This window comes from Somniosus microcephalus, unplaced genomic scaffold (assembly GCF_052327205.1).
Source record: "Somniosus microcephalus isolate GS21.2 unplaced genomic scaffold, FLI_Smic_1.0 unresolved_chr8, whole genome shotgun sequence".
Lineage (NCBI taxonomy): Eukaryota > Metazoa > Chordata > Chondrichthyes > Squaliformes > Somniosidae > Somniosus > Somniosus microcephalus.
Genome location: NW_028225186.1, coordinates 23,163,444 through 23,189,168, shown reverse-complemented (window position 1 = coordinate 23,189,168; position 25,725 = coordinate 23,163,444). Strand labels below are relative to the sequence as shown.

The 25,725-nt window shown below is 46.0% G+C and overlaps 1 protein-coding gene across 1 annotated transcript; it reads right to left on the bottom strand.

Annotated features, from left to right (window-relative positions):
- Positions 1-5,934: 5,934 nt before the first annotated feature.
- LOC147085684 (putative G protein-coupled receptor 139) lies at positions 5,935-24,709 on the bottom strand. Its single transcript, XM_085979115.1, has 2 exons — positions 24,451-24,709; positions 5,935-6,836 (listed from the first exon to the last, which is right to left on the bottom strand). Exons 1-2 carry the CDS (start codon positions 24,629-24,631, stop codon positions 5,935-5,937), a joined length of 1,083 nt encoding a protein of 360 aa, XP_085835241.1. The 5' UTR covers positions 24,632-24,709.
- Positions 24,710-25,725: the final 1,016 nt, after the last annotated feature.

The following is a 25,725-nucleotide window of genomic DNA, read 5'->3' as shown; positions in this document are numbered from 1 at the left end:
GATGAACCCCACACCCCGCACAGTAACACTCTGATGAAACCCACACCTCTCACTGTATCACTCTGATGAACCCCACACCCCTCACTGTAACACTCTGATGAACCCCACACCCCTCACTGTAACACTCTGATGAATGCCACAACCCTCACTGTAACACTCTGAAGAACCTCACACCCCTCACTGCTGTAGTCTGATGAACCCCACACCCCTCACTGTAACACACTGATGAACCCCACACCCCTCACTGTAACAATCTGATGTACCCCACACCCCTCACTGTAACACTCTGATGAACACCACACCCCTCACTGTAACACACTGATGAACACCTCACCCCTCACGTTAAAACACTGATATACCCCACACCCTCACTGTAACACGCTGATATACCCCACGCCCCTCATTGTAACACACTGACAAACCCTACACGCCTCACTGTAACACTCTGATATACCCCACACGCCTCACTTTAACACAATGATAAACCCCCACACCCCTCACTGTTACACTCTGATATACCCCACACCCCTCACTGAAACACTCTCATGCACCCCACACCCCTCACTGCAATATTCTGATGAACCCCACACCCCTCACTGTAATACTCTGATGATTCCCACTCCCCTCACTGTAACACTCTGATATACCCGACACCCCTCACTGTAACTCTCTGATGAACCCCACAACCCTGACTGTAACACTCCGATGAACCCCACACTCCTCACTGTAACACTCTGAGAAACCCCACACCCCTCACTGTAACACTCTGATGAACCCCACACCCCTCACTGTAACAATCTGATGTACCCCACACCCCTCACTGTAACACTCTGATGTACCCCAGACCCCTCACTGTAACACACTGATATACCCCACACACCTCACTGTAAAACTCTGATGTACCCCACACCCCTCACTGTAACCCTCTGATGTACCCCACACCCCTCACTGTAACACTCTGATATGCACCACACCCCTCACTGTAACACTCTTATGAACACCACACCCCTGACTGTAACACTCTGATGAACCCCACACCCCTCACTGTTACACTCTGATGTACGCCACACCCCTCACTGTAATACTCTGATATACCCCACACCACTCACTGTAACACTCTGATGTACCCCTCACCCCTCACTGTAATACTCTGATGAACCCCACACCCCTCACTGTAACACTCTGATGAACACCACAACCCTCACTGTAACACTCTGATGAACACCACACCCCTCACTGTATTACTCTGATGAAACCCACAACCCTCACTGTAATACTTTGATGAAACCCACACCCCTCACTGTAACACTCTGATGAACCCCACACCCCTCACTGTAACACTCTGATGAGCCCCACACCACTCACTGTAATACTGTGATGAACCCCACACCCCTCACTGTAATACTCTGATGAAACCCACACCCCTCACTGTAACACTCTGATGAATCCCACACCCCTCACTGTAATACTCTGATGAACCCCACACCCCTCACTGTAATACTGTGATGAACCCCACACCCCTCACTGTAATACTGTGATGAACCCCACACCCCTCACTATAATACTCTGATGAACCCCACACCCCTCACTGTAATACTGTGATGAACCCCACACCCCTCACTGCAACACTCTGATAAACCCCACACCCCTCACTGTAACACTCTGATGAACACCACACCCCTCACTGTAACACTCTGATGAACCCCACACCCCTCACTGTAATACTCTGATGCACCCCACACCCCTCACTGTAATACTCTGATGAACCCCACACCCCTCACTGTAACACTCTGATATACCCCACACCCCTCACTGTAACACTCTGATGAACCCCACACACCTCACTGTAACACTCTGATATACCCCACACCCCTCACTTTAACACTCTGATATACCCCACACCCCTCACTGTAATACTCTGATGAACCCCACAACCCTCACTGTAACACACTGATGAACCCCACACACCTCACTGTAACACTCTGATGTACCCCACACTCCTCACTGTAACACCCTGATGTACCCCACACACCTCTCTATAACACTCTGATGAACCCCACACCCCTCACTGTAACACTCCGATGAAAACCACACCCCTCACTGTAATACTCTTAAGAACCCCACACCCCTCACTGTAACACACTGATGAACCCCACACAACTTACTGTAACACTCTTATGAACCCCACACCCCTCACTGAAAAACTCTGATGAACCCCACACCCCTCACTGTAACACTCTGATGAACCCCACACCCCTCACTGTAACCCTCTGATGAACCTCACACCCCTCACTGTAACACTCTGATGAACCCCACACCCCTCACAGTAACTCTCTGATGTATCCCACACCCCTCACTGTAACACTGATAATCACCTCACTTTAATCCTCTCTTACATATCCCAAAACTCTCACTGTGACACTCTGATATACCACTCACCCCTAAATGTAAGACGCTGATATACCCTGCACCGCTCACTGTTACACTCTGATATACTCCAAACCCCTCACATTGGCACTCTGATATACACCACACCCCTCACATTGGCACTCAGATACACCACAAACCCCTCACATTGACACTCTGTTACACCAGGAACTCCTCACATTGGCACTCTGATATACTCCACACCCCTCACATTGGCACTCTGATATACTCCACACCCCTCACATTGGCACTCTGATATACTACACACCCCTCACATTGGCACGCTGATATACTCCACACCCCTCACATTGGCACTCTGATACACTCCACACCCCTCACATTGGTACTCTGTTAAACTCCACAAACCACACATTGGCACGCTGATATACTCCACACCCATCACATTGGCACTCTCATATACTCCACACCCCTCACATTGGCACTCTGATATACTCCACACCCCTCACATTGGCACTCTGATGTACTCCACACCCCTCACATTGGCACCCTGATGTACCCCACACCCCTCACATTGGGACTCTGATATACTCCTCACCCCTCACATTGGCACTCTGATATACTCCACACCCCTCACATTGGCACTCTGTTATACTCCACACCCATCACATTGGCACTCTGATATACTCCACATCCCTCACATTGGCACACTGATATACTCCGCACCACTCACATTGGCACTCTGTTATACTCCACACCCATCACATTGGCACTCTGATATACTCCACATCCCTCACATTAGCACACTGATATACTCCGCACCCCTCACATTGGCACTCTGGTATACTCCACACTCCTCACATTGGCACTCTGATACACCACAAACCCCTCACTGTAACACATCGATATATTCCAAACCCCTCACTGTAACACCCCGAAATGTCCCACACTATACACTGTAATACTATGATGTAGCCCACACCACTCAGTGTAAGACTTTCATATACCCCACACAACTCAATGTAAGATTCTGATATACACCACACCCCTCACTGTAAGAGTGATATATCCCACACCCCTCAATTTTACAGTGATATAGCCCACACCTCTTGCTGTAACACTGTGATTTATCCCACACCTCTCACTGCAACACTGTGATTTATCCCACACCTCTCGCTGTAACACTGATATACCCCTCACCCCTCGCTGTAACACTGTGATATATCCAACACTCCTCACTGTAACACTCTGATATACCCCACACCCCTCTCTGTAACACTGATATACCCCACACCCCTCACTGTAACACTTTGATATGCACCACAGCCCTCACTGTAAGACTCTGATATACCCCAAAACCCTCACTTTAACACGCTAATATACCCCACATCCCACACTGCAACAGACTGATATACTCCACATCCCTCAGCCCTCACTGTAACATTCTGATACATACCACACCACTCACTTTTACACTCTGATATACCCCACACCCCTCACTTTAACTCTCTTATATCCCACGTGACTCACTGTAACACTTTGATATACCCCACACATCCACTGTAACAGTCTGATGAACCTCACACCCCGCACTGTTACACTCTCTGATATGTTCCTTACCCCTCACTGTAAACCTGATATACCCCACACCATTCACTGTTGTCTGCCACTTCGATCCCATGGGCTTCAATTTTGGTAACATTTGATACCTTGTCAAGCACCTTTTCAAATATAGGTAAATTGGGATAGTGTGAGCAGTATCAATCATACAACCTTATAATTGGTGAGCCAAGTGTTGCTCTCAATTTGTTTAGCGTACTTGATGCCCCACTCTGATCACAGTCGTCTTCTGGTTTCAATCAATGAATTACAAATTCATTGATTTTAATCCTATTTTATTTAGTCTATGTATTTGTTGTCAGGATATGTGTGATGCTGTCAGTGCCGGTTCACTTGCCCTTCCCTAGTTACCCATGAGAAAATGTTTGGCCTTCATCTTGAGCCACTGCAGTCCGTGTGGTGAAGGTGCTCCCACAATACTGTTATGGAAGGAATTTCAGACTTTTGCCCCAGTGATGTTGAAGGAACGGCGATATATTTGAAGGGTACAGTAGCATAGTGGTTATGTTGCTGGTCTAGTAAACCAGAAGACTGGACAAATGAATCAGAATTCAAATCACACCAGCTGCAGAATTTTAATTCAATTAATTAAATAAATCTGAAATAAAAAGCTAGTGTCAGTAATGGTGGCTAAGAAAGTACCAGATTGTCATAAAAATACATCTGATTCACTAATGACCTTGTTTAGGGCAGGAAATCTGCTGTCCTTGCGTGGTCTGGCTGAAGTGTGACTCCAGATTCACTGCAATGTGATTGACTCTCAACTGGCCACTGAAATGGCTCAGCAAGACAGTCGCTTGTCACAGGCGGCTCACCACCACCATCTCCATGGCAATTAGGGATGGGCAATAAGTGTTGGCTTTGCCAGCGAAGCCCACCTCCCAAGAATGAATTATCAAAATGATTTCTTAAGCTTCATCATGATTTTAAAAGCTTCATAATGTTTTACTGATGGTCATTATCATTTACAAAGGGTTAGATAGATCTGTAAAGTGCTGTAATGATGGAAAGCATTACAAAGGATTATAATGATTAATAAAGGCCTGGTGGCGGGCCTTCTCCTCCCCGGGCTGGGCTGTTTGGGCTCCTGTGGGCTGGGCCAAGTCGGTCAGCTCCAACTCACCTCCCGCTCTCGTGGAAACTGGAGCTCCAGCTGCTGCTGCCCTCAGGAATCCCGCCTGCCTCCCGCCACCAGGACAAGGTCCCGAGAGACAGCCGCAATATTTGTGCAGCGTCCGAGAGCCGTAATCTTTTTGCGGGGCCCCAGAGCCGCCATCTTTGTTCCGAGACCACAGAGCCGCAATTTTTCCATGGGTCCCCAGAGCCGCCAACTTTGTGCGGGGACCCCAGTGCCGCCATCATTGTGCTGGGACCCAGCCCCAGAGCCACCATCTTTGTACTGGGCACCAGAGCAGCCATCTTTGTGCGGGACCCCAGTGCCGCCATATTTGTGCTGGGCCCAAGAGCCGCCATATTTGTGCGGGATTCTGGTGCCGCCATCTTTGTGCTGGGCCCCAGAGCCGCCATCATTGTGCTGGGCCCCAGCCCCAGAGCCACCATCTATGTACAGGGCACCAGAGCCGCCATCTTTGTGCGGGACCCCAGTGCCGCCATCTTTGTGCTGGGCCCAAGAGCTGCCATCCTTGTGCGGGACTCCAGTGCCGCCATCTTTGTGCTGGGCCCCAGAGCTGCCATCTTTGTACCGGGCCCCAGAGCCACCATATTTGTGCGGGACGCCAGTGCCGCCATTTTTGTGCTGAGCCCCAGAGCCGCCACGTTTGTGCGGGATCGCAGAGCCGCCTTCTTTGAACTGGGCACCAGAGCCGCCATCTTTGTGCGTGGCACCAGAGCCACCGTCTTTGTGCGGGGCCCCACAATATCAGGCCCAGGGAAATTTCAACTCTCAGGCTGCAAATTCTCCGATTCTTCTCACCTTTTAATGAATTTTACAATCAGAGTAAAGGGATATTTCCCCACAATCTTCAACTGTTCTCTGAATTTAGTCTGGGTCATGGCGTAAATCCCAGTGTTTGTGCAGCAACTCAGCAGCTGCAGCATGAATCCCAGTTCCTGTACACAATACGGTAGATATGCAGACCCATACCCCAACCACCACATCCGGGTCCATATAGAATACACCATAAAAACTGCCCATAACAGGATGAAATTGCCAGAGATAACAAGCAGTAAAATGATGGATTTTCTGCGGCTCTCCATCTCTGGGTCTCTGGGACTCTCCCCACTGCTGGGACCCCGGAGTCTCCTGCGGACTCTGCTGGACACTAAAATGTGTCTGACGGTGACAGCATTGAGCAGCAGAATTACCACAAATGGGACCCCCGGGGTGAGAATATAATGGAGGAGCTCGATTGCTCCCCAGACCAGTGAAGACTGAAAATCCTTTGTGATCTCACAAAACCAGGGCTCGTTCCAAAGCCAATACCGATCTGTGAACATAAAATACCAGGTGATGTTCTTTAAACCACTCAGCACAGTCACTGTTCCCAGAACCACAGCCGCCGTTTTCTCGGTGCAATATTTAGTTTTTAGCTTCTGGCAACAAATGGCCACAAATCGATCAAAGGTGAAAGTGACGGTGAACCAGACAGAACAGTCTGTGGCTGCGAACAGCAAGACGGCGTGAATATTACACACGGGGATGGACCGCACGAAATCAAACTGATCCGTATAAACAATCGGAATGTGCCTCAATATCAGGTCGAGGATAACGACCAGTAGATCCGCCGTTGCCATGGCCACCAGGTAGCGAGTGACACATTTGGAGAGACCGCACTTTCCCCGAGACAGGATCACAATCGTCACTAAGTTCACTGTGAGGAAGGGAAATAAACAGAAATTATACATCAGGCTGGGAGCAAGAGCAGCAATTTGATGGAATTCGGGGAGGAATCTGCAACTCCTCTAATTCTATTGCCTGTGGTGCTGAATACAGGATTTATTGTGTGGATAACCGGGAATACATTGTGGAATCAATAAATTAAATTGGAATGACTACCACATGAAAATAACAGATGTTTGATCAATGAGAGATTAAATGATCCATCTACCTTTAGCCCAACAGACAAAAGCACCGCCCGAGATACCAGAGACACAAAGGACCAGAACCTCTCAGGAAGACTTCGTGTTTCGGGATCAGTCAGCATTTGGAGCGGAGATGTTCGCTTACATGCCCCTGTGTTAGGGAGAGGGAAATCCCACTTGGATTCCTGTTCCTGTTGAGAATTTCCATTCTATTTACAACTGAAAATGAATACAACAGCAACCTAGGCATGCAATAATTACAGGCAATTGTATGTAAAATGTACTGATGTAATATGACAATGCTGAGATAATAAATACAAGTGCACTGCAGTTATAAAGATAACTGTGCTCTCAGAAGTATTTTGAAGATTGAGTTTTCCACATTTCTGTTGAAATACTCAAAACGTCGCTCAATGAAAGGAAGATTTTCCAAATAACATGCAAATTTCATCAATAAGAATGGACTCTGAATTAAAGTCAATAGTGATGATTGACCAGGTAATGTCCCAATAAATGCATTTATCAGCATCGAATTCAGACGATTTATCCCACAGGCAAAATGCCGCCGACTGCTGTGTAAATATCTGAACACAAATAGAAGAGATTTATTCTTGTACTTTTTCACCTGTTGTTACCATCTTGTTTAGAGAATATTAGACGAGAAGATATCAAACGGTTTTCTTAACATCATTACTTCAGCTCCAATCAGCAGGGATTGTTAATCCTGAAGTACAGCAGGAGGCAATAGAGAATCACTCTGGGTCTCTCTGACAGATCTACTGAACTGTAACAGACGGGCAACGGAGCTAATAGTGAATTCAAAACAAAGATTGGAAATAAATGTATTCAAATCTGGCTGAATGAACGTCGTGTGAGAATGTAAATTATCCTTGCATTCCTAGTTTAACCATCAGAAGCAGTGCCACTAATGCAGACCTAGAGAGGGTGGGAAAGGAGACACTGACTGGAACTGAATGATTAGCGGATATTTCAGGCAATTGAAGATGTGGATGTGATCTGCCAGGGTTTGTTCCTGTGACTCTAAGTAGCCATACTGAGCATCAGGTGAAAACCAAAGCAAAATAATGCAGATACTGAAAATCTCAAATGAGAGCAGAACATGGTGGAAATACTCATCGTGTTAAGCAGTATCTGTGGAGAGACAGAGAAACAAAGTTAACGTTTCAGGTCGATGGCCTTTCGCCGTTCGGTGAAAAGTCTCCCAAACCAAGACAGCATTCTTCTGATCAGATACTAATGTTCAGTGTAGACAGCAAACTGAAATTCGTTAAATAAAGAGTCACTGCCAATAAATTTGCTGGAGTTCAATACTGAACTTTTGAATCTTGGTAACACGACATGTCCTTCATAATCAATGGCTGGCAGCAGCGTAGATGGGATGGAGAACAACATAGAGACAAACACAGTGAAAAATGCGGGGAAAAAATCATTTGGTTAGCGCCTTCAGGGGGCGCTAGATGCTTAGCGCCTTTGCACGGCTATTATACACTGCTTGCGAAATTGATCAGTCATTTTGCACGATCTCATGCCCCCACAGATCATGACATCAAGCAAGCATTCAACGCCCTGGACCATATATTGAGTCACGTCCCCTGGCTTAGCGCCTGCGAGAGTGATAGAGTGGATCGTTTTCAAGTCGGGAACGGGCTGAGAGAGAGTTATTTAATGGCGGCCGTTTATCCCTTTTATTTTCCGCAAAATATTTGCTCCATGCAGGTTGAGTGGTAGAGAGACGTCTGGAGGGATTCGGCGCTGACCGAAGGGGTTTCGCGTCCTCAGCACCACTTTCCAGGTTCGATGGGGTTCGCACTAATTCGGGGCATCGTCATCATCCAGCTTCACCTTCGGAGGGAGCAGATGTGTAGACAGAGAGTGGCAAACATGGCCAGTAGGAGGAAGGCTATCAGGCCTCTGCACAGGAGACCTCACTCTCCCAGGGTATTCAGGGAGTAATTCTCCTCCTATATCCATTTGTCTGAGGAGCAGTGTTTCCAAAGGCTGTGCTTCAGCGAGGAGCTGGTCACTGAGCTCCGCCACCTCCTGCAACCAAATCTGCAGCCTCAGCTCAGGACCAGAACATCTCTGTCGGTGGCTGTGAAGGTGACAGTGGCTCTGAATTTCTAAGACAGCGGTACCTTTCAGGCTTCTACTGGGGATATAGCAAATATCTCCCAGTTCGCTTTTCATTTTTGCATCCAGGAGGTGACAAAGTCTTTGTAGAATTGGAGACGCCAGTAGCTCTCTGCCCGTGTACCAGGACAAAGAGCATGAATGTGGCTTTGCGAGGATAGTGGGCTTCCCCATGGTACAGGATGCCATTGAATGCAGGCATGTGGCATTGTGGGCTCCTCATAAGAATGCAGAGGTCTTCTGAAACCATAAGGGCTGCCACTCTCTGAATTTCCAGTTGGCCTGTGACCACAGACAGCTCATATTCGCCGTCAATGCCCGCTATCCTGGCAGCAGCCATGATACTTATATCCTGCGCCAGTCTGGTGTTCCAGATTTCTTCCAAGCACCGTGTCAACCTAGTGGATGGCTCCTCGGGGACACGGGTTATCCACTCTGCACCTGGCTGATGACACCGCTCTGTAACCCCAACACCCCTGTCGAGCTGCAATACAATGAGAGCCGTAGCGCCACCAGGAACCTCATAGAGCAGACGGTCAGCTTCTTGAAACAATGGTTCCGGTGTCTGGATCACTCAGGAGGAGCCCTGCAGTATTCGCCCGAGCGAGTCTCCCTCTTTATTGTTGTGTGCTGCATGCTTCATAACATTGCAATCATGAGGGCCCAGCTATTGCCACCAGGGATTGGTGTACAACCTGAGGAGGAGGATGAAGATGGAGAAGAGGAGGAGGAGGATGAAGAGGAAGATCAGCAGCACCAACGTGGGAGGGAGGCGAACAATTTTGCCACTGCAAGGGCCGTCCCTGAACAGCTCATAAGACACCAATTCTAATACGTTACTGAGAAGATGGCTTCTGGGATGAAGAAGCAGATCAATGAAAGCATCCTGCACCCCCTGTTTCAGCGCAAAGCTGCAATGAGTCAATTCATAAAAATGTAAAGTAACAATAAAAAAAAATATTTACGTTGCAAACTCTGTGTCATTTATTCAGGACAAAACAATTAGAAACAAACCCAACAAATCAAGAACTAACAAAACTTGTTCGCGCAACATGGAGGTAAACAGCAAAACAATCAGCAGATATAATAACAATAACCACGAACTTTGCCCACAAGCATTCCCCCGATTTATATACAGATTGTTCTGTTGGGCCTTCGAGGGTGATTTCGATCCCCTGCGCACTTCCCCCCTACTCACACTACTGCTCCTCTTAATGTGGCCACAGTGGCTGCAGCAAGGCTGGTGGAAGGCTGCTGAATGCTGGATCCAGACATTGCCTGGAAGGACGCCCTCGATTAGATCTGTGCGGAGGGCCCGGCTGTAGACTGCACCAACACTGCATGGGTGGCAGCAGTCTTGGCTGGCTGTTTTGCAGGTCATGCCAAGTGTAATGTGGAAGTGACAGTGGTGCGAGCAGGAATGCTGTAATCCTGAGAGAGGACAGCATCTTCCTGCTCGAGCGACACGCTGCCACTCCCCCGGTGAAGAACCTTAGCATCTGGAGCAATCTGCTGTGGTACTGAGAGATTCCCGGGGGACTGAGGGTGACCCAGCGAGGATGGCTGCAGTCAGTGCTTGCGTTTCATCAAACTGAGATTGCATGAGAGCAGTCTGAGACAGGATGTCACAAGCCAATGACTCAATTGCAGCATTAAGCCGTTGCATTGTGTTGGCCTGTGCTGCAATGAATCCTGCCTCCTCACCCATTACACGTGGGTCTGGTTCACCAGAGTCCCCTGCAATTGAACCATTCTCTGCAATGAGGCAAGGATTGGTTCGCGGGTTTGCGCATGGATGAAAGCTGTACTAGCGGCAGACACCTCCACGCTCCTAGACAATGCATCCATGCTGTCGGGCACCCTTGCCTTTGCAACCACTAACTCAGTGTGCATGCACAAGACCTGGGTATTCATGGCCGCAATGTCGAGATCCTCATCCAAGTTCTGTGCAGCAGAACTCGGGTGCCTACTCACCCACTGGGTAGATGGCCCCTGAGCTTCCCACCCCTATGGCATTGCTGCAGCCCGCTGGGTCCAGGAGCTTCTCTTTCATCAGACAGAAACACCCTGCTCCCCTTCAGGGAAGGCTTGGCCCCAGTGTCTGGTGTGTCACCCTCGGGAGACACAGGCGGTGAGGCTCCAGCTTCCTCTTCCTCCTCGTCTGGTGCGTCGCTGCCACTGGCAGGCTGAGGGACAGACTGGTCAGCTGATGTGCCATCCTGCTTTCAGATAGCGAACAAAGTGTGGCTTTAGCGTGAGGTGGGGGGCAGGAAGGGAGCAAGCACTGGAGCCAGTTAGTTGGATTGAAAGTGCAGAAGGCTTGTGCTGTGAGGGGGATGTGGTATGAGAGAGGAGAGAAAGCTGAAGAACATACCATTGCTTTCCCAAGGGGGTCGACCACTCCAGCGGCCAAGGCACCTGGGAACTGGCTGACAACGATCCTGTGCATTCTGTCCTCCAACTCAGTCAGGGGGTGTAAGTCCGCCTGTTCTCCTCCAGTGCGTTGCTGCTCCTGTCTGTTATGAGAGAGCTCGGCCTGCAAGAAAATGAACAGCGTATGAGGGAGTCCCCAGCCATGTGTTTGGCAGATGTGCCTACAATAGTTGAATAGCTGTTATTGTGTGCAGCCATGTATTTGGCAGATGGGCCTGCCATAGTTGACTAGCGATTATTTTGTGCAGGCATTTGTTCGTCAGATGTGCCTACCATTGTTGAATAGCTGTTATTGTGTGCAGCCATGCATTTGGCAAATGTGGCTGGCATAGTTAAATAGCCATTATTATTTGCAGCCAGGTGTTTGGCAGATGTGCCTAGCACTACTAATAGGCATAAGAGCATAATAAGAAGTAGAAGCAGGAGTAGGCCATACGGCCCCTCGGGCCTGCTCCGCCATTCAATAGGATCATGGCTGATCCGAACATAGACGCACGTCCACTTCCCTGCCCGCTCCCCGTAACCCATAATGCCATTATCAGCTAGGAAACTGTCTATCTCCGTTTTAAATGTATTTAATGTCGCAGCTTCCACAGCTCTCTGAGGTAGCAAATTCCATACAGTTACTACCCTCTGAGTGAAGAAGTTTCGCCTCATCTCAGTTTTGAAACGGCATCCCCTTATTCTAAGATTAAGCCCCCTAGTTCTAGTCTCACCCATCAGTGGGAACATCCTCCCCGCATCCACCCGATCAAGCCCCCTCACAATGTTATATGCTTCGATAAGATCGCCTCTCATTCTTCTGAATTCTAATGAGTAGAGGCCCAACCTACTCAACCTTTCCTCATAAGTCAACCCCCTCATCTCCGGAATCAACCGAGTGAACATTCTCTGAACTGCCTCGAGAGCAAGTATATCTTTTCTTAAAGATGGAAATCAAAAATGTACGCAGTATTCCATGTTTGGCCTCACCAGTACCCTGTATAACTGAAGCAAGACTTCCCTGCTTTTACACTCCATCCCCCTTGCAATAAAAGCCAAGATTCCATTGGCCTTCCTGATCACCTGCTTCACCTGCATACTAACCTTCTGTGTTTCATGCACCAGGACCCCCAGATCCCTTTGTACTGTAGCACTTTGCAGTTTCTCTCCATTTAGAAAGTAACTTGCTCTTTGATTTTTTCTGCCAAAGTGCATAACCTCACACTTTCCAACATTATATTCCATCTGCCAAATTTGTGTCCAATCACTTAGCCTGTCATTATTGTGGGCAGCCATGTGTTTGGCAGATGTGCCTACCATAGTTGAATAACCGTTGTTGTGGGCAGCCATGTGTTTGGCAGATGTGCCTGCCACAGTTGAATAGCCGTTATTTTGTGCAAGGTGTGGGATGTGCTTGTGTATTTTATGGGATGGCCATAGGTCTTGGATGAGTGTTGGGCATTTGTGTTTGTAAACCCTCTGGGCACAGAGTGAAGTTGAGATGGAGGGATGTAGAGGTATTGAAAAGCAGGTACTCACCCTGATCACACGACTGAGGTCGTTGAAATTCTACCGACATTGGGTGTGGGTCCTTGGCATCAGGCTCCCCGAGGTGACATGCTGACCCACCTCCCTCCACACCCTTCTAAACTCCCGGGGCAATAGCCGCCTGCCACTCTCAGGGAACAGCATGCCCATCGTCCTTCAACAGCGCCGACCAGAGCCACCGATGCCTCGTCACTGCAGTGCCCAGCTCGTTCTCTGGGCCTCTCCATTATTTAGAATTAATAACTGGACATAAATCCTTACTAAGAACACCAACAGCAGTGAGGAAGTAATAGTACATATTTTGTATATCATTACATATTCCTAATATCCAACACACCATCTCAATCCATGCCTTCCCTTCTGTCAGTGTCTGGTGGTCTTTGTGCTGGAGGCAGCGCGCTGACAGTGAAGGGAGCTCCTTATTTAGAGCAGAGGGAAATCCCGGAGTGACATCACTAGGCCTCACTGTAACTGGCATTAATTACAGTCATTGAACAAACAGACACATTGAACCATTGTCATGACAACGCTTTACTGCAACACAATCTAGCTCCCCTTATTGTACAGTTTTTAATTAAATGTGAGCGAATACGCAATATTTCACCCGCCCATAAACATCAAAACATAAGAATTCGGAGCAGGAGCCCTTCATGAATGATATCATGGCTGATCTTCGACCTCAAATCCACATTCCACCCCCAGCCACCTCATCCTCATATTCCTTGATTCCTGTACAGTCCAAAACAACTGAGGACAGAACAGAGAGAAGTGAGTTTCTCTCCCTGTATTGATCTAAATCTGAGGAGAAAAGACGAGAAAATGACAGAAATAGGAAGGAATAATGTGTCAGCTGTGGCTCAGTGGGCAGCGCACTCGTTTCTGACTCAGAAGGTTGTGAGTTCAAGTTCCACTCCCGAGACTTGTAGCACATAAATCTAGGCTGACACTCTCGTGGAGTGCTGCACTGTCGGAGGTGCCGTCTTTTGAATCAGACGTTAAACAGAGGCCCTGTCTGCACTCTCAGTGGATGTAAAAGATCCCACGGCCATTTTTCGATGAAGAGCGGGGGAGTTATTCCCGGTGTCATGGACAATATTAATCCCACAATGAACATAACAGAAACAGATTATCTTGTCATTGGCACATTGCCGTTTGTGGGAGCTTGCTGTGCACAAGTTCACTACCGCATTTCCCACATTACAACAGTGACTAGACTTCTAAAGTAATTCATTGGCTGTAAAGTGCTTTGAGAAGTCCGGTGGTCGTGAAAGGTTTTATATCAATGCAAGTCTTTCTTTCTTAAAAGATAGAATTGTTACAACGCAGAAGGAGGCCATTCGGCCCGTCGAGCCCGTGCCTGCTCTCTGCAAGAGCACTTCAGCAAGTCCCACTTTCACCTATATTCCTTCGATTGTTTTTCCTTCAAGTCCTTATCCAATTCCCTTTTGAAAGACACGATTGATTCTGCCTCCACCACCCTGTATGGCAGCACTCGCTGCACAAAAAAAGTTTTTTCCTATGTGTCCATTGGATATTCTGCCAATCACCTTAAATCTGTGTCCTCTGATTCGTGACCTTACCAACAATGGGAACAGTTTATCTCTCTCTTCTCTGTCCAGACACCTCATGATTTTGAACACCTCTATCACAACTCCTCTGAACCTTCTCTGCTCTAAAGATAACAACCCCAGCTTCTCCAGTCTATCCTCGTAACTGAAGACCCTCTTTCCTGGAATCATTCTCGCAAATAATGTCTGCACCTGCTCTAAGGACTTCAAATCCTACCTAAAGTGCAGTGCCCAGAGTTGGACACAATACTCCAGTTGAGGCCGATACTCCAGTGTTTTATATAGAATCATCATAACTTCCTTGTTTCTGTACTCTATGTCTCTATTTCTGAAGCCCAGGAACCCATATGCTTTATTAAACACTTTTGCAACCTGCCCTGCAAACTTCATCGATTTGTGTACATATACCCCCAGGCCTCTCTGCTCATGCACTCCTTTTAGAAATGTACCCTTTAGTTTATATTGTCTCTCCTCATTCTTCCTACCAAATACTATCATTAAATTTCATCTGCCACGTGTCCGCCCATTCCACCAGCATGTCTATGTCCTCTTCAAGTCTATCAGTATATGCCTCACTGTTCACGATACTTCCAACTTTTGTTTCATCTGCAAATTTTGAAATTGTTTGCTCTACAGCCAGGTACAAGTCTTTAATATATATCAAGAGAAGCAGTGGTCCTAGTACCGTCCCCTGGCGAACACCACTGTATACCTTCCTCCAGTCCGAAAAACAATCATTCTCCAGTTCTCTCTGTTTCTTGTCACTTAGCAAAATCCGTATCCCTGCTACCACTCTCCCTTTTATTCCATGAGCTTTAGCTTTGCTTGCAAGCCTATTATGTGGCACTTTAGCCACGTCATTTGGAAATCCATGTACACCACATCAACCGTATTGAGCTCATCAACCCTCTCTGTCATCTCATGAAAAAACTCGATCAAGTTAGTTAAACACGATTTGCCTTTGACAAAGCCGTGCTGGCTTTCCTCAATTAATCCGCACTTGTCCAAGTCACTGCTCATTTTGTTCCAGATTATCGTTTCTGAAAGCTTCCCAAACACCAAGGTTAAACTGACTGCTCTGTAATTGCTGGGTTTACCCTTGAACAAGGGTGTAGCATTTGCAATTCTCCAGTCATCTGGCACCGCACCATATCTAAGGAGGATTGGAAGATTATGGCCAGTGCCTGCGAAATTTGCACCCTTACTTCCCTCAGCATCCGAGGATGCATCCCATCCGCTCCTGGTGACCTATCTACTTATGGTACTGCCAGACTTTCTATAACCTCATCTTTATCAATTTTTAGCCCATCCAATATCTCAACTACCTCCTCTTTCAGTTGCCTTTGGCAGCAGCTTCTTCCTTGGTAAAGACAGATGCAAAGTATTCATTTAGTATCTCAGCCATGCCCTCTGCCTCCATTCGTATGTTTCCTTTTTGGCCCTTAATCAGCCCCACCCCTTCTCTTACACTTCGTTTACTATTTATATGCTGATAAAAGACTTTGGATTCCATTTTATGTTTGCTGCCAAACTATTCTAATACTCTCTCTTTGCCCCTCTTATTTCCCTTTTCACTTCCTCTATGAACCTTCTATATTCAGCCAGGTTCTCACCTGTATTCTGAAGTTGACATATGTCAAACGTCCCATTTTTCTGTTTCCTCTTACTCTATCTCTTTCGTCATCCAGGGAGTTCTGGCTTTGGTTGTCCTATCTAATCGCCTCTTGCGAATTTACCTCAATTGTACCTGAATCAACTCTTCCTTAAAGGCAGCACATTGTTCGATGACAGTTTTGCCGGCCAATCTTTGATTCCAATTTACCCAGGCCAGCTCGGTTCCCAACCCGCTGAAATTGTCCCTCCCTCAATTAAGTATTTTTATTCTAGATTGCTCCCTGTCCTTTTCCACAGGTAATCTAATCATTATGATACAATGATCACCATTCCCTAAATGTTCCCTTACTGACACTTGTTCCACTTCACGTACCAATTCCCCAGAACGAGATCCAGCAATGCCTCCTTCCGTTTTGGACAGAAATGCACCAATCAAAAATGTTCTCTTGAACTCACTTCAGAAATGTGTCCCCCTCTCTGCCGTTTATACTATTACTATCCCAGTCTATTTTAGGATAACTGAAGTCCCCCATTATTACTACTCTATATTTCTTCCATCTCTCTGTAATTTCCCTGCAAATTTGCTCCATTTTCTCCTTCCCACTAGTTGGTGGCCTATAGAATAAACCTAGTACTGTAATAGTAAATCTATTGTTTCTTAAACCTAACCAAATATATTCTGTCCTTGATCCCTCCAGGGCATCCTCTCTCTCCAGCATTGTAATATTCTCCTTAATAATTATCATTACCCCACCTCATTTCTTTCCCTATCTTTCTGAAACATCCTTTATCCAGGAATATTTAGTACCCACTCCTGCCCTCTTTAGAGCCTGGTCTCTGTTATCGCAATGACATCACTTTCCTACATAGCTATTTGCGCCTGCAGCTCACCAAGCTTTTTACCACACTTAGTGCGTTTACACACATGCACTCTAAACCTATCTGACAGTGCCAGCTGTGGCTCAGTTAGTAGCACACTAGCCTCTCAGTCAGAAGGTTGTGGGTTTCAAGTCCCTCACCAAAGACCTGAGCCCATAATTCCAGGCTGACACTCCAGTGAATTATTGAGGAGGTACTGCACTGTCGGAGGTGCTGTATTTCCAAAGAGACGTTAAACCGAGGCCCAGTCTGCTCTCTCAGGTGGATGTAAAAGACCCCATTACACCCCGGTGTCCTGGCCATTGTTTATCCCTCAATCAACCTAACAAAAACAGATTATCTGATCATTATCACAGTGCTGTTTGTGGGAACTTGCTGTGCGCAAATTGCCTGCTGTGTTTCTCACAATACATAAGTGACTACACTCCAAAAGTATTCATTGGCTGTAAAGCACTTTGAGCCGTCGGGTGGACGTGAAAGGCGCTATATAAATGTAAGTCTTTCTTTTTCCTTTGTCTTAGAATTAAAATAGCAAAATAATGCAGATGCTGGAAATCTGAAATAACAACAGAAAATGCTGTAAACACTCATGTCAGGCAGCATTGTGGAGAGAGAAACAGAGTTAACGTTTTAGGTCAATGACCCTTCGTCAGAACTGAACAAATTTTGAGACGTAACAGGTAGTAAACAGGTGCAGAGGCAGGGGAAGTGGAGTAGGGGGAGGGAAGAATGAAAGGGACGGTCTGTGATAGGGTGTGAGTCAGTACTGGGTAAATGTTGCAAATGGGTAAGGCAAAACCATTAACAGCTGCCACCTGAAAAAAGAGGGGTGGAGGATATGATCTGAAATTCTTGAAATCAGTGTTGAGTCCAGAATGCTGTAAAGTGCCTAATTGAAAGATGAGGTGCTGTTGTAAGAGGCAGAGGGCAGAGAGGTCAGAGTGGGATGGTAAGCTTTACACATTAAGCCTCCACTCCACTCCAACTCTGACAGCAGATCATTTCTCTATTGCCTGAAACAAGAACAAGAACAACATGTTTGTAAAGATTGAACTTACCCAGAGAGCCAGATCATGGTGTTTTACCGAGGGGAAGAATAATTAAAAGGAGCAAAGGGTTGATACCAAGGAATCAAAGGGAAATGTTAAAAATATTAACCAATGTGAATAAATTTTAAAGAAACGTTAATTTCTCGCATAGTCATAATCACAGAAGCATAACTATCAGTCAATATCCCGAATACTCCATCACCATCCCAAAATGTGTCCTGTTCCACTGGCAGCACAGGCCCACCAGAGGTGGGGGCACAGTGTTATACAGTCATGTGGGCAAGACCCTGCGTGTTCTCAACATTGCCTAAGGATATAATGAAGTCTCATGGCTTCCAGTCAGACATGAACAAGGTAACTTCCAGTTGTTTACCACATGCCACTCTTCTCAGCTGATGAATCGACAAATCTTCATTCTGCACACCAGTTGATAGGAGCACCCAGAGCAGAAAGGATACAAATTATACTCTAGGTCGGGAGGGGGGAAATTTCAATGGCCATCACCAAGAGTGGCTCGGAATTACCAGCATTAACCGAGCACTGAAGAACACAGCTGCCAGACTGGGATTGCAGCAGGTAGTGGGAGAACCAACATGGGAGAATAGGTTGCTTGACATCGTCCTCCCCAACCTACCGATCACATATATATCTGTCCATGACATTTGTAGAACTGAACACTGCACAATATTTGTGGAGAATAAGTCTCGCCTTCACCCTGAGACCACACTCCAGCTGTCATAAGTACATAAGAAATAGGAGCAGGAGTAGGCCATTTGGCCCCTCGAGCCTGCTGCACCATTAAATTAGATCATGGCTGTTCTGTTCTTGGGCTCAGCTCCATATCCCTGCCTGCTCCCCATAATGTTTCACTCCCTTATTTTTCAAATATCTGTCTATCTCCACCTTAAATATATTCAATGACTCAGCCTCCACAACTCTCTGGGGCAGAAATTTCCACAGATTTACGACCCGCAAAGAAGACATTTTCCTCATCTCAGTTTTAAGTGGGCGACCCCTTCATGTGAAACTATGCCCCCTAGTTATATATGCCCCCTAGAGGGGAAACATATTCTCTGCATCTGCCTTGTCGAGCCCCCTCACTGACTTATATGTTTCAATAAGATCACCTCTCATTTTTCTAAACTCCAACTGTACGCAGTACTCCAGGTGTGGTCTCACCAGGACCTCCCTGCTTTTATACAACAACCCCCTTGCAATATAGGCAAACATTACATTTGCATTCCTGATTAATTTCCGTACCTGCTTGCTAACGTTTTCTGCTCAAGGACCCCCAGGACCCTCTGTACTGCTACATTTTGTAATCTCTCTCCATTTAGATAATAATTTGCTGTTTTATTTTTCCTACCAAAGTGGATAACCTCACACTTTCCCAAATTAAACTCCTTCTGCCAAATGTTTTCCCACTCACTCAGCCTGTCTATATCCCTTTCCAGACCCCTTGTGTCCTCTTCACAACTTGCTTTCCCACCTATCTTTGTATCATCAGCAAATTGGCTCTGACAGAGCAGTGATCTCTCAGTATTGCCCTGCTGACATTGATGCATTCCCTCAGTACTGCCCCTCTGACACTGATGCGATCCCTCATTACTGCCCCTCTGACAGTGATGCGATCCCTCATTACTGCCCCTCTGTCACTGATGATTTCCCTCAGTATGCCACTCTGACAGTGATGCGCTCCCTCATTACTGCTCCTCTGACAGTGGTGCGCTCCCTCATTACTGCCCCTCTGACACTGATGTGATCCCTCATTACTGCCCTTCTGACACTGATGCGATCCCTCATTACTGCCCCTCTGACACTGATGCACTCCCTCAGTACTGCCCCTCTGACACTGATGCGATCCCTCATTACTGCCCCTCTGACAGTGATGCACTCCCTCAGTACTGCCTCTCTGACACTGATGCGATTGCTCAATACTGCCCCTCTGACAGTGATGATCTCCCTCAGTATGCCCCTCTGACAGTGCAGCGATCCCTCAGTTCGGCACTGCCGTGTTAGCCTAGATATTTGTACTCAAGTCACTGGAGTGGAACTTGAACCCACAAACTTCTGACTCAGAGCCGAGAGTGCTACGACCTGAGTCTACTGAATCTGCATCCACCAGACTTTGAGTTCATTCCAGATCATAAAATCTCACTGCGTGACCAAGTTCTTCTCATCGGCTCCCTGTTTCTTTTACCAATTGGCTAAGAGTCACAAAGCAGAGAGTAGTGGTAAACGGTTGTTTTTCAGACTCAGTCTACATTGGTGTTCCCCATGGGTCGGTATTAGGACCATTGCTCCTTTCATGTATATCAGTGCCATGGACTTGGGTATACAGCACATAATTTTAAATACGTAAATGTTAATAAACAGTCAGAAGGGTAGTAACAGACTTCAGGAGGACACAGAGAGACTGGTAAAATGGGCAGGCGCATGCAGATACAATTTAATAAAGAGAAGGGTGAGGAGATACATGTAGTTAGGAAGCAAACTGTACAATTTTAAAAGAGGTGCATGATCAGAGAGGCCTTGGGCGTACTTACACATTTCTTTGAAGGTGGCAGGACCAGTTGGAATGGCTGTTAATATAGCATATGGAGTCCTTGGCTTTACAAACAGAATCAGAGTAACAAAATGCAGGATGAAATGCTAACGTTTTATAAATCATTGGCTAGGCCCTATCTGGAATATTGTGCCAAATTCTGAACACTTTCTTGGGCAAGCATGAAAAGGATTAGAGAAGGTGTTCAGGAGATTTACCAGAATGGTGGCAGGGATCTGGGACTTCAGTTACGTAGAGAGACTGGAGAGGCTGGGATTGTTCTTTTTACAGCAGCGAAGGTTAAGAATAATAGATTTATAGAATCATAGTTATTTACGACACAGAAGGAGAGCATTCGGCTTATCATGTGTACGACGAATGAAAAAGATCTATCCAGCCTAATCCCACTTTCCAGCTCTTGGTCCGTAGCCCTGTAGGTTACAGCACTTCAAGTGCATCTACAAGTACGTTTTAAATATAAAGAGGGTTTCTGCCTCTACCATCCTTTCAGGCAGTCAGTTCCCGAACCCCATCTCCCTCTCTGTGAAAACCGTTCTCCTCATCCCCACTCTAGTCCTTCTACCAATTACATTAAATCTATGCCCCTGGTTATTGATTTCTCTGTTAATGGAAATAGATGCTTCCTATCCACTCTATCTCGGCTCCTCATAATTTTATACACCTGAATTAAGTCTTCCCTCTGCCTCCTCTGTTCTAAAGTAAACAACCCCAGCCTATCCTATCTTTCCTCATAGCTAAAGTACCCCAGCCCACGCAACATCCTCGTAAATCTTCACTGAATGTCACTAATACAATCACATATTTTCTGTAATGTGGTGACCAGAACTGTACCCAGTTCTCTAGCTGTGGCCTAACTAGTGTTTAATACAGTTCAAGTATAACCTCCCTGCTCTTATGTTCTATGCCCAGGCTAATATAGCAAAGTATGCCATAGGCCTTCTCAACTACCCTATCAACATGTCCTCTACTTTCAGGGATCTGCAGACATGCGGTCCAAAGTCCATTTGTTCCTCTACATTTCAGTATCCTGCCACTTATTGTTTATTCCCTTTTGTTTTTAGCCCTCCCCAAATGCATTACCTCACACGTCAATGGATTGAAGTCCATGCCACATTTCTGCCCACCTGACCACATCATTAATATCTTCCTGCAACTTAAAGCTTTCTACCTCACTATCAAACACAAGGCCAACTTATGTATCATCAGCAAACTTCTTAATCATGGCCTCAACATTGAAGTCTAAATGATTAATATATACCGCAAAGAGCAGGGGACCAAGTACTGAGCCCTGTGGAACCCAGCTGGAAACAGACTTCCAGTCACAGATACACCCATCTCCCATTAAATTTTGCTTCCTGCCACTGAGACAATTTTAGATCCAACTTGCCACTTACACTTGGATCCCATGGGCTTTTACTTTTTGACCAACCTCTCATGTTGGACCTTCTCAAAGGCCTTGCTAATATCTATGTGGACGACGTAAAATACATTACCCTCATCAACCCTCCTAAAAAATTCAATCAAGTTAGTCAGACACAACCGTCCCTTTACAAAGCCATGCTGACTGTCCTTGGTTAATCTGTGCCTTTCTAAATGCCGATTTATAATATCCCTCAGAACTTTTCTAACCCTTTTTCCACCAACGAGGTTAGGCTGACTAGCCTGTAATTGTTTGGTCTAACCCGTTTTCCCTTTTTAAACAGAGGTACAACTTTCGGAGTCCTCTGGGGCCACACCAGTAGCCAGAGACTGTCGAAACATGATGGTCTGAGCCACTGCTATCTCCTCCATTAGCTTTCTTACCAGCCTGGGATACATTACATCCGGGCCTCGTGATTTATCTAATTACAAAGATGCTAATCCCCTTAATATTTCCTCTCTCGCTGTGTTGAGCTCATCTAAAATTTCACTCTCCTCCTTAACTACAATGTCTGCATTGTCCCTCTATCCTCTGAAGACAGACTCAAAGTATACATTAAGAACCTTACAAAACATCTTCTGCCTCCACACTGTGGTTAACTTTTTGTTCACTAATAGGCCCAACTGTATCCTTAGTTGTCCTCTTGCGAGTTATGCATTTATAAAGCCTCTTTGTGTTTTCCTAGATTTTACTTGCCAATATATTTTCGTGCCCTCTCTTTGCCTTCGTAATTTCTTTTATAACTTGAATCCTGCACTTTCTATACCCCTCTTGGCTTTCTGTAATACTGAGCTCTGGGTATCTGTCAAAAGATTACAATTTACTGCTCATACTACCCTGTATGTTAATGATATCCAGGGGAATCTAGAATTGGGGGTCACATCCTATTTCTTTGTGACAACATAGTTGCACTGAACACTCAATATCTCCTCCTTGAATGCTTCCCACGGCACTGAAACTGATACCCCTTCAAGTAGCTGTTTTCAGTCCACTTTTGCTAAATCTCATGTCTGCTGAATACAAATTAGCCTTTCCGCAATTGAGAACTTTTACACCTGGTCTATCTTTGTCCTGTCCCATAAGGGGAGATTTAATATAGATGTTCAAAATCATGATGGGTTTTGATAGAGTAACTGAGCCGAAACTGTCTCCAGTGGCAGAATGGTGGGTAACCAGAGGGCACAGATTTAAGGCAATTGGCAAAATAACCGGGGGAGAGGTGAGGTGAATTTCCTTTACACAGTGAGTTTTTGTGATCTGGAATGCACTGACTGAGAACGTGTTGGAAACCGGTTCAATAGTAACTTTTGAAAGGGAATTGGATAATTAGTTGAAGGCGAAATCTTTACAGGGCTCTGGCTAAACAGTAGGACCCAGTAGATATCTCTTTCAAAGAGATGGCATGGACATGATAGGCCGAATGGTCTCCTTCTGTGCTGTGCCATTCTATGATTTTATGAGCAGGAGGCACAGAGAGAGAGAAGAGGGGGACAATGAGAAAGAGCGAATGAGAGAAATACAAATAGAGACAGAAAGACTGGGAGTGGTACAGAGGGAAAAAAAATAACTTTAAATGCGGAATTGGATAAGTACATGAAGGGGAAAAATTTGCAACACTATGGGAAAAGAGCTGGGGAATGGGAGGGGTGAGGTCATGGTGGGATTTGAAAAAAAACAGTAGAATAATAAGATTAAGGCATTGCCGGATTGGGAGCAAATGTTGTTCAGCGAGCGGGTGATGAATGAATGTGACATGATGTGTGTAGGATAAGGGCAGCAGAATTGTAGATGAGCTCTAGTTTATGGAGGCTTCTAACTGGGAGGCCAGTCAGGGGAGCATTGGAATAGTCGAGTCTGGATTTAACAAATGCACCAAGGATGAGGGTTTATGCAGCGGAAGTTTTAAGGCGGTGCAGAGACAGGCGATATTGTGGAGGTGGCGGTCGGCAGGACTGCTAATTCCGAGAATTACAGATCTATTTTCTCGATATAACAGTGACAGCAACAGCAGCAAAGAGGGGAGAGTACATTACCAGAACAGTAATACAGTTAGCAAAGGTTTGCAGAGTTAATAGTTGGATACAGTGACTTACCCGGAACAACAACAGCAGCGAGGAGGGGAGAGTGAATGACAAGAACAGTAATGCAGTTAAACCTGGTCTATAGCATTAACAGCTGGAGAAAGAGACTTACCAGGAACACCAACAGCAGCGAGGAGGGGATAGTAAAAGTGTTGAATAATCACAAGTGCTAAATAGATTCGATCCTCTAATGATATTCTATCATAATAATTTGAAAGATAGTCAAACTCCCAGATGTAAATCCTGCCCATTGTTTTAACATTCCAATCTACTGTTCTCAGGTTCCAACCCATTGTTGTAACATTCCAATCGACTGTTCTCAGATTCCGACTCTCTGCTGGTGGAGCAGTGCGCTGATCCCTGTTAGTGCCAGAGGTGATGCTCTCTCTGATACTATGGGATAACACATTGAAAGGAGTCCCTTATTAATAGAAGAGGGCAAAACTGCACTGATACAATTAGGGTCCATTGAGACTGACATTATTCACAGTCACTGAACAAATATATTCAGGTAACCTGTGGAGACTGACATTAATTACAGTCACTGAACAAACATATTCAGGTAACCTGTGGAGACTGACATTAATTACAGTCACTGAACAAACATGTTCAGTTAACCCGTGGAGACTGACATTAATTACAATCACTGAAAAAACAGCTTCAGTTAACCCGTGGAGACTGACATTAATTACAATCACTGAACAAACAGATTCAGTTAACCCGTGGAGACTGACATTAATTACAGTCACTGAACAAACATATTCAGTTAACCCATGGAGACTGACATTAATTACAATCACTGAACAAACAGCTTCAGTTAACCCGTGGAGACTGACATTAATTACAGTCACTGAACAAACAGATTCAGTTAACCCGTGGAGACTGACATTAATTACAGTCACTGAACAAACATATTCAGTTAACCTGTGGAGACTGACATAAATTACAATCACTGAACAAACAGCTTCAGTTAACCCCTTTCAATCCATCACTCTTTGTGCCACAGTAAAGTAGTACATTGACCCGGTCCAGATGGGATGTATGAGGGTTGCTGGGGGAAGGAATGGTGGAAACAGCGCAGGCTCTGGCCAGAGTATTTCTATCCTCCTTGGATATGGGAGTGGTGCCAGAGGACTGGAGGGTTGTAAATGTTACACCATGTTTAAAAAAGCAGAGAGGGATAAACCCTGTACCTGCAGCCCAGTCAGCCTAACGTTGGTGGTGGGGAAACTTCCAGAGGCCATATTCCAGGACAAAATTCTGTCATTTGGAAAAACTTGGAGGAATAAATGACAACCAGCACAGATTGTTTAAAGTGCAGTCTCTCTGACAAACTTCATTGTGTTCTTTTATAAAGTAATGGAGAGGGTTGATGAGGTTAGTGTGG

Coding starts and splice junctions, on each gene's coding strand:
- LOC147085684 (XM_085979115.1), bottom strand. CDS start 24,631: ATGGGTTGGAACCTGAGAACAGTAGATTGGAATGTTAAAACAATGGGC. Junction 6,837..24,450: donor CGCTGCTGTTGGTGTTCCTG/GTAAGTCTCTTT, acceptor CCTTCCTCACAG/TGAACTTAGTGACGATTGTG.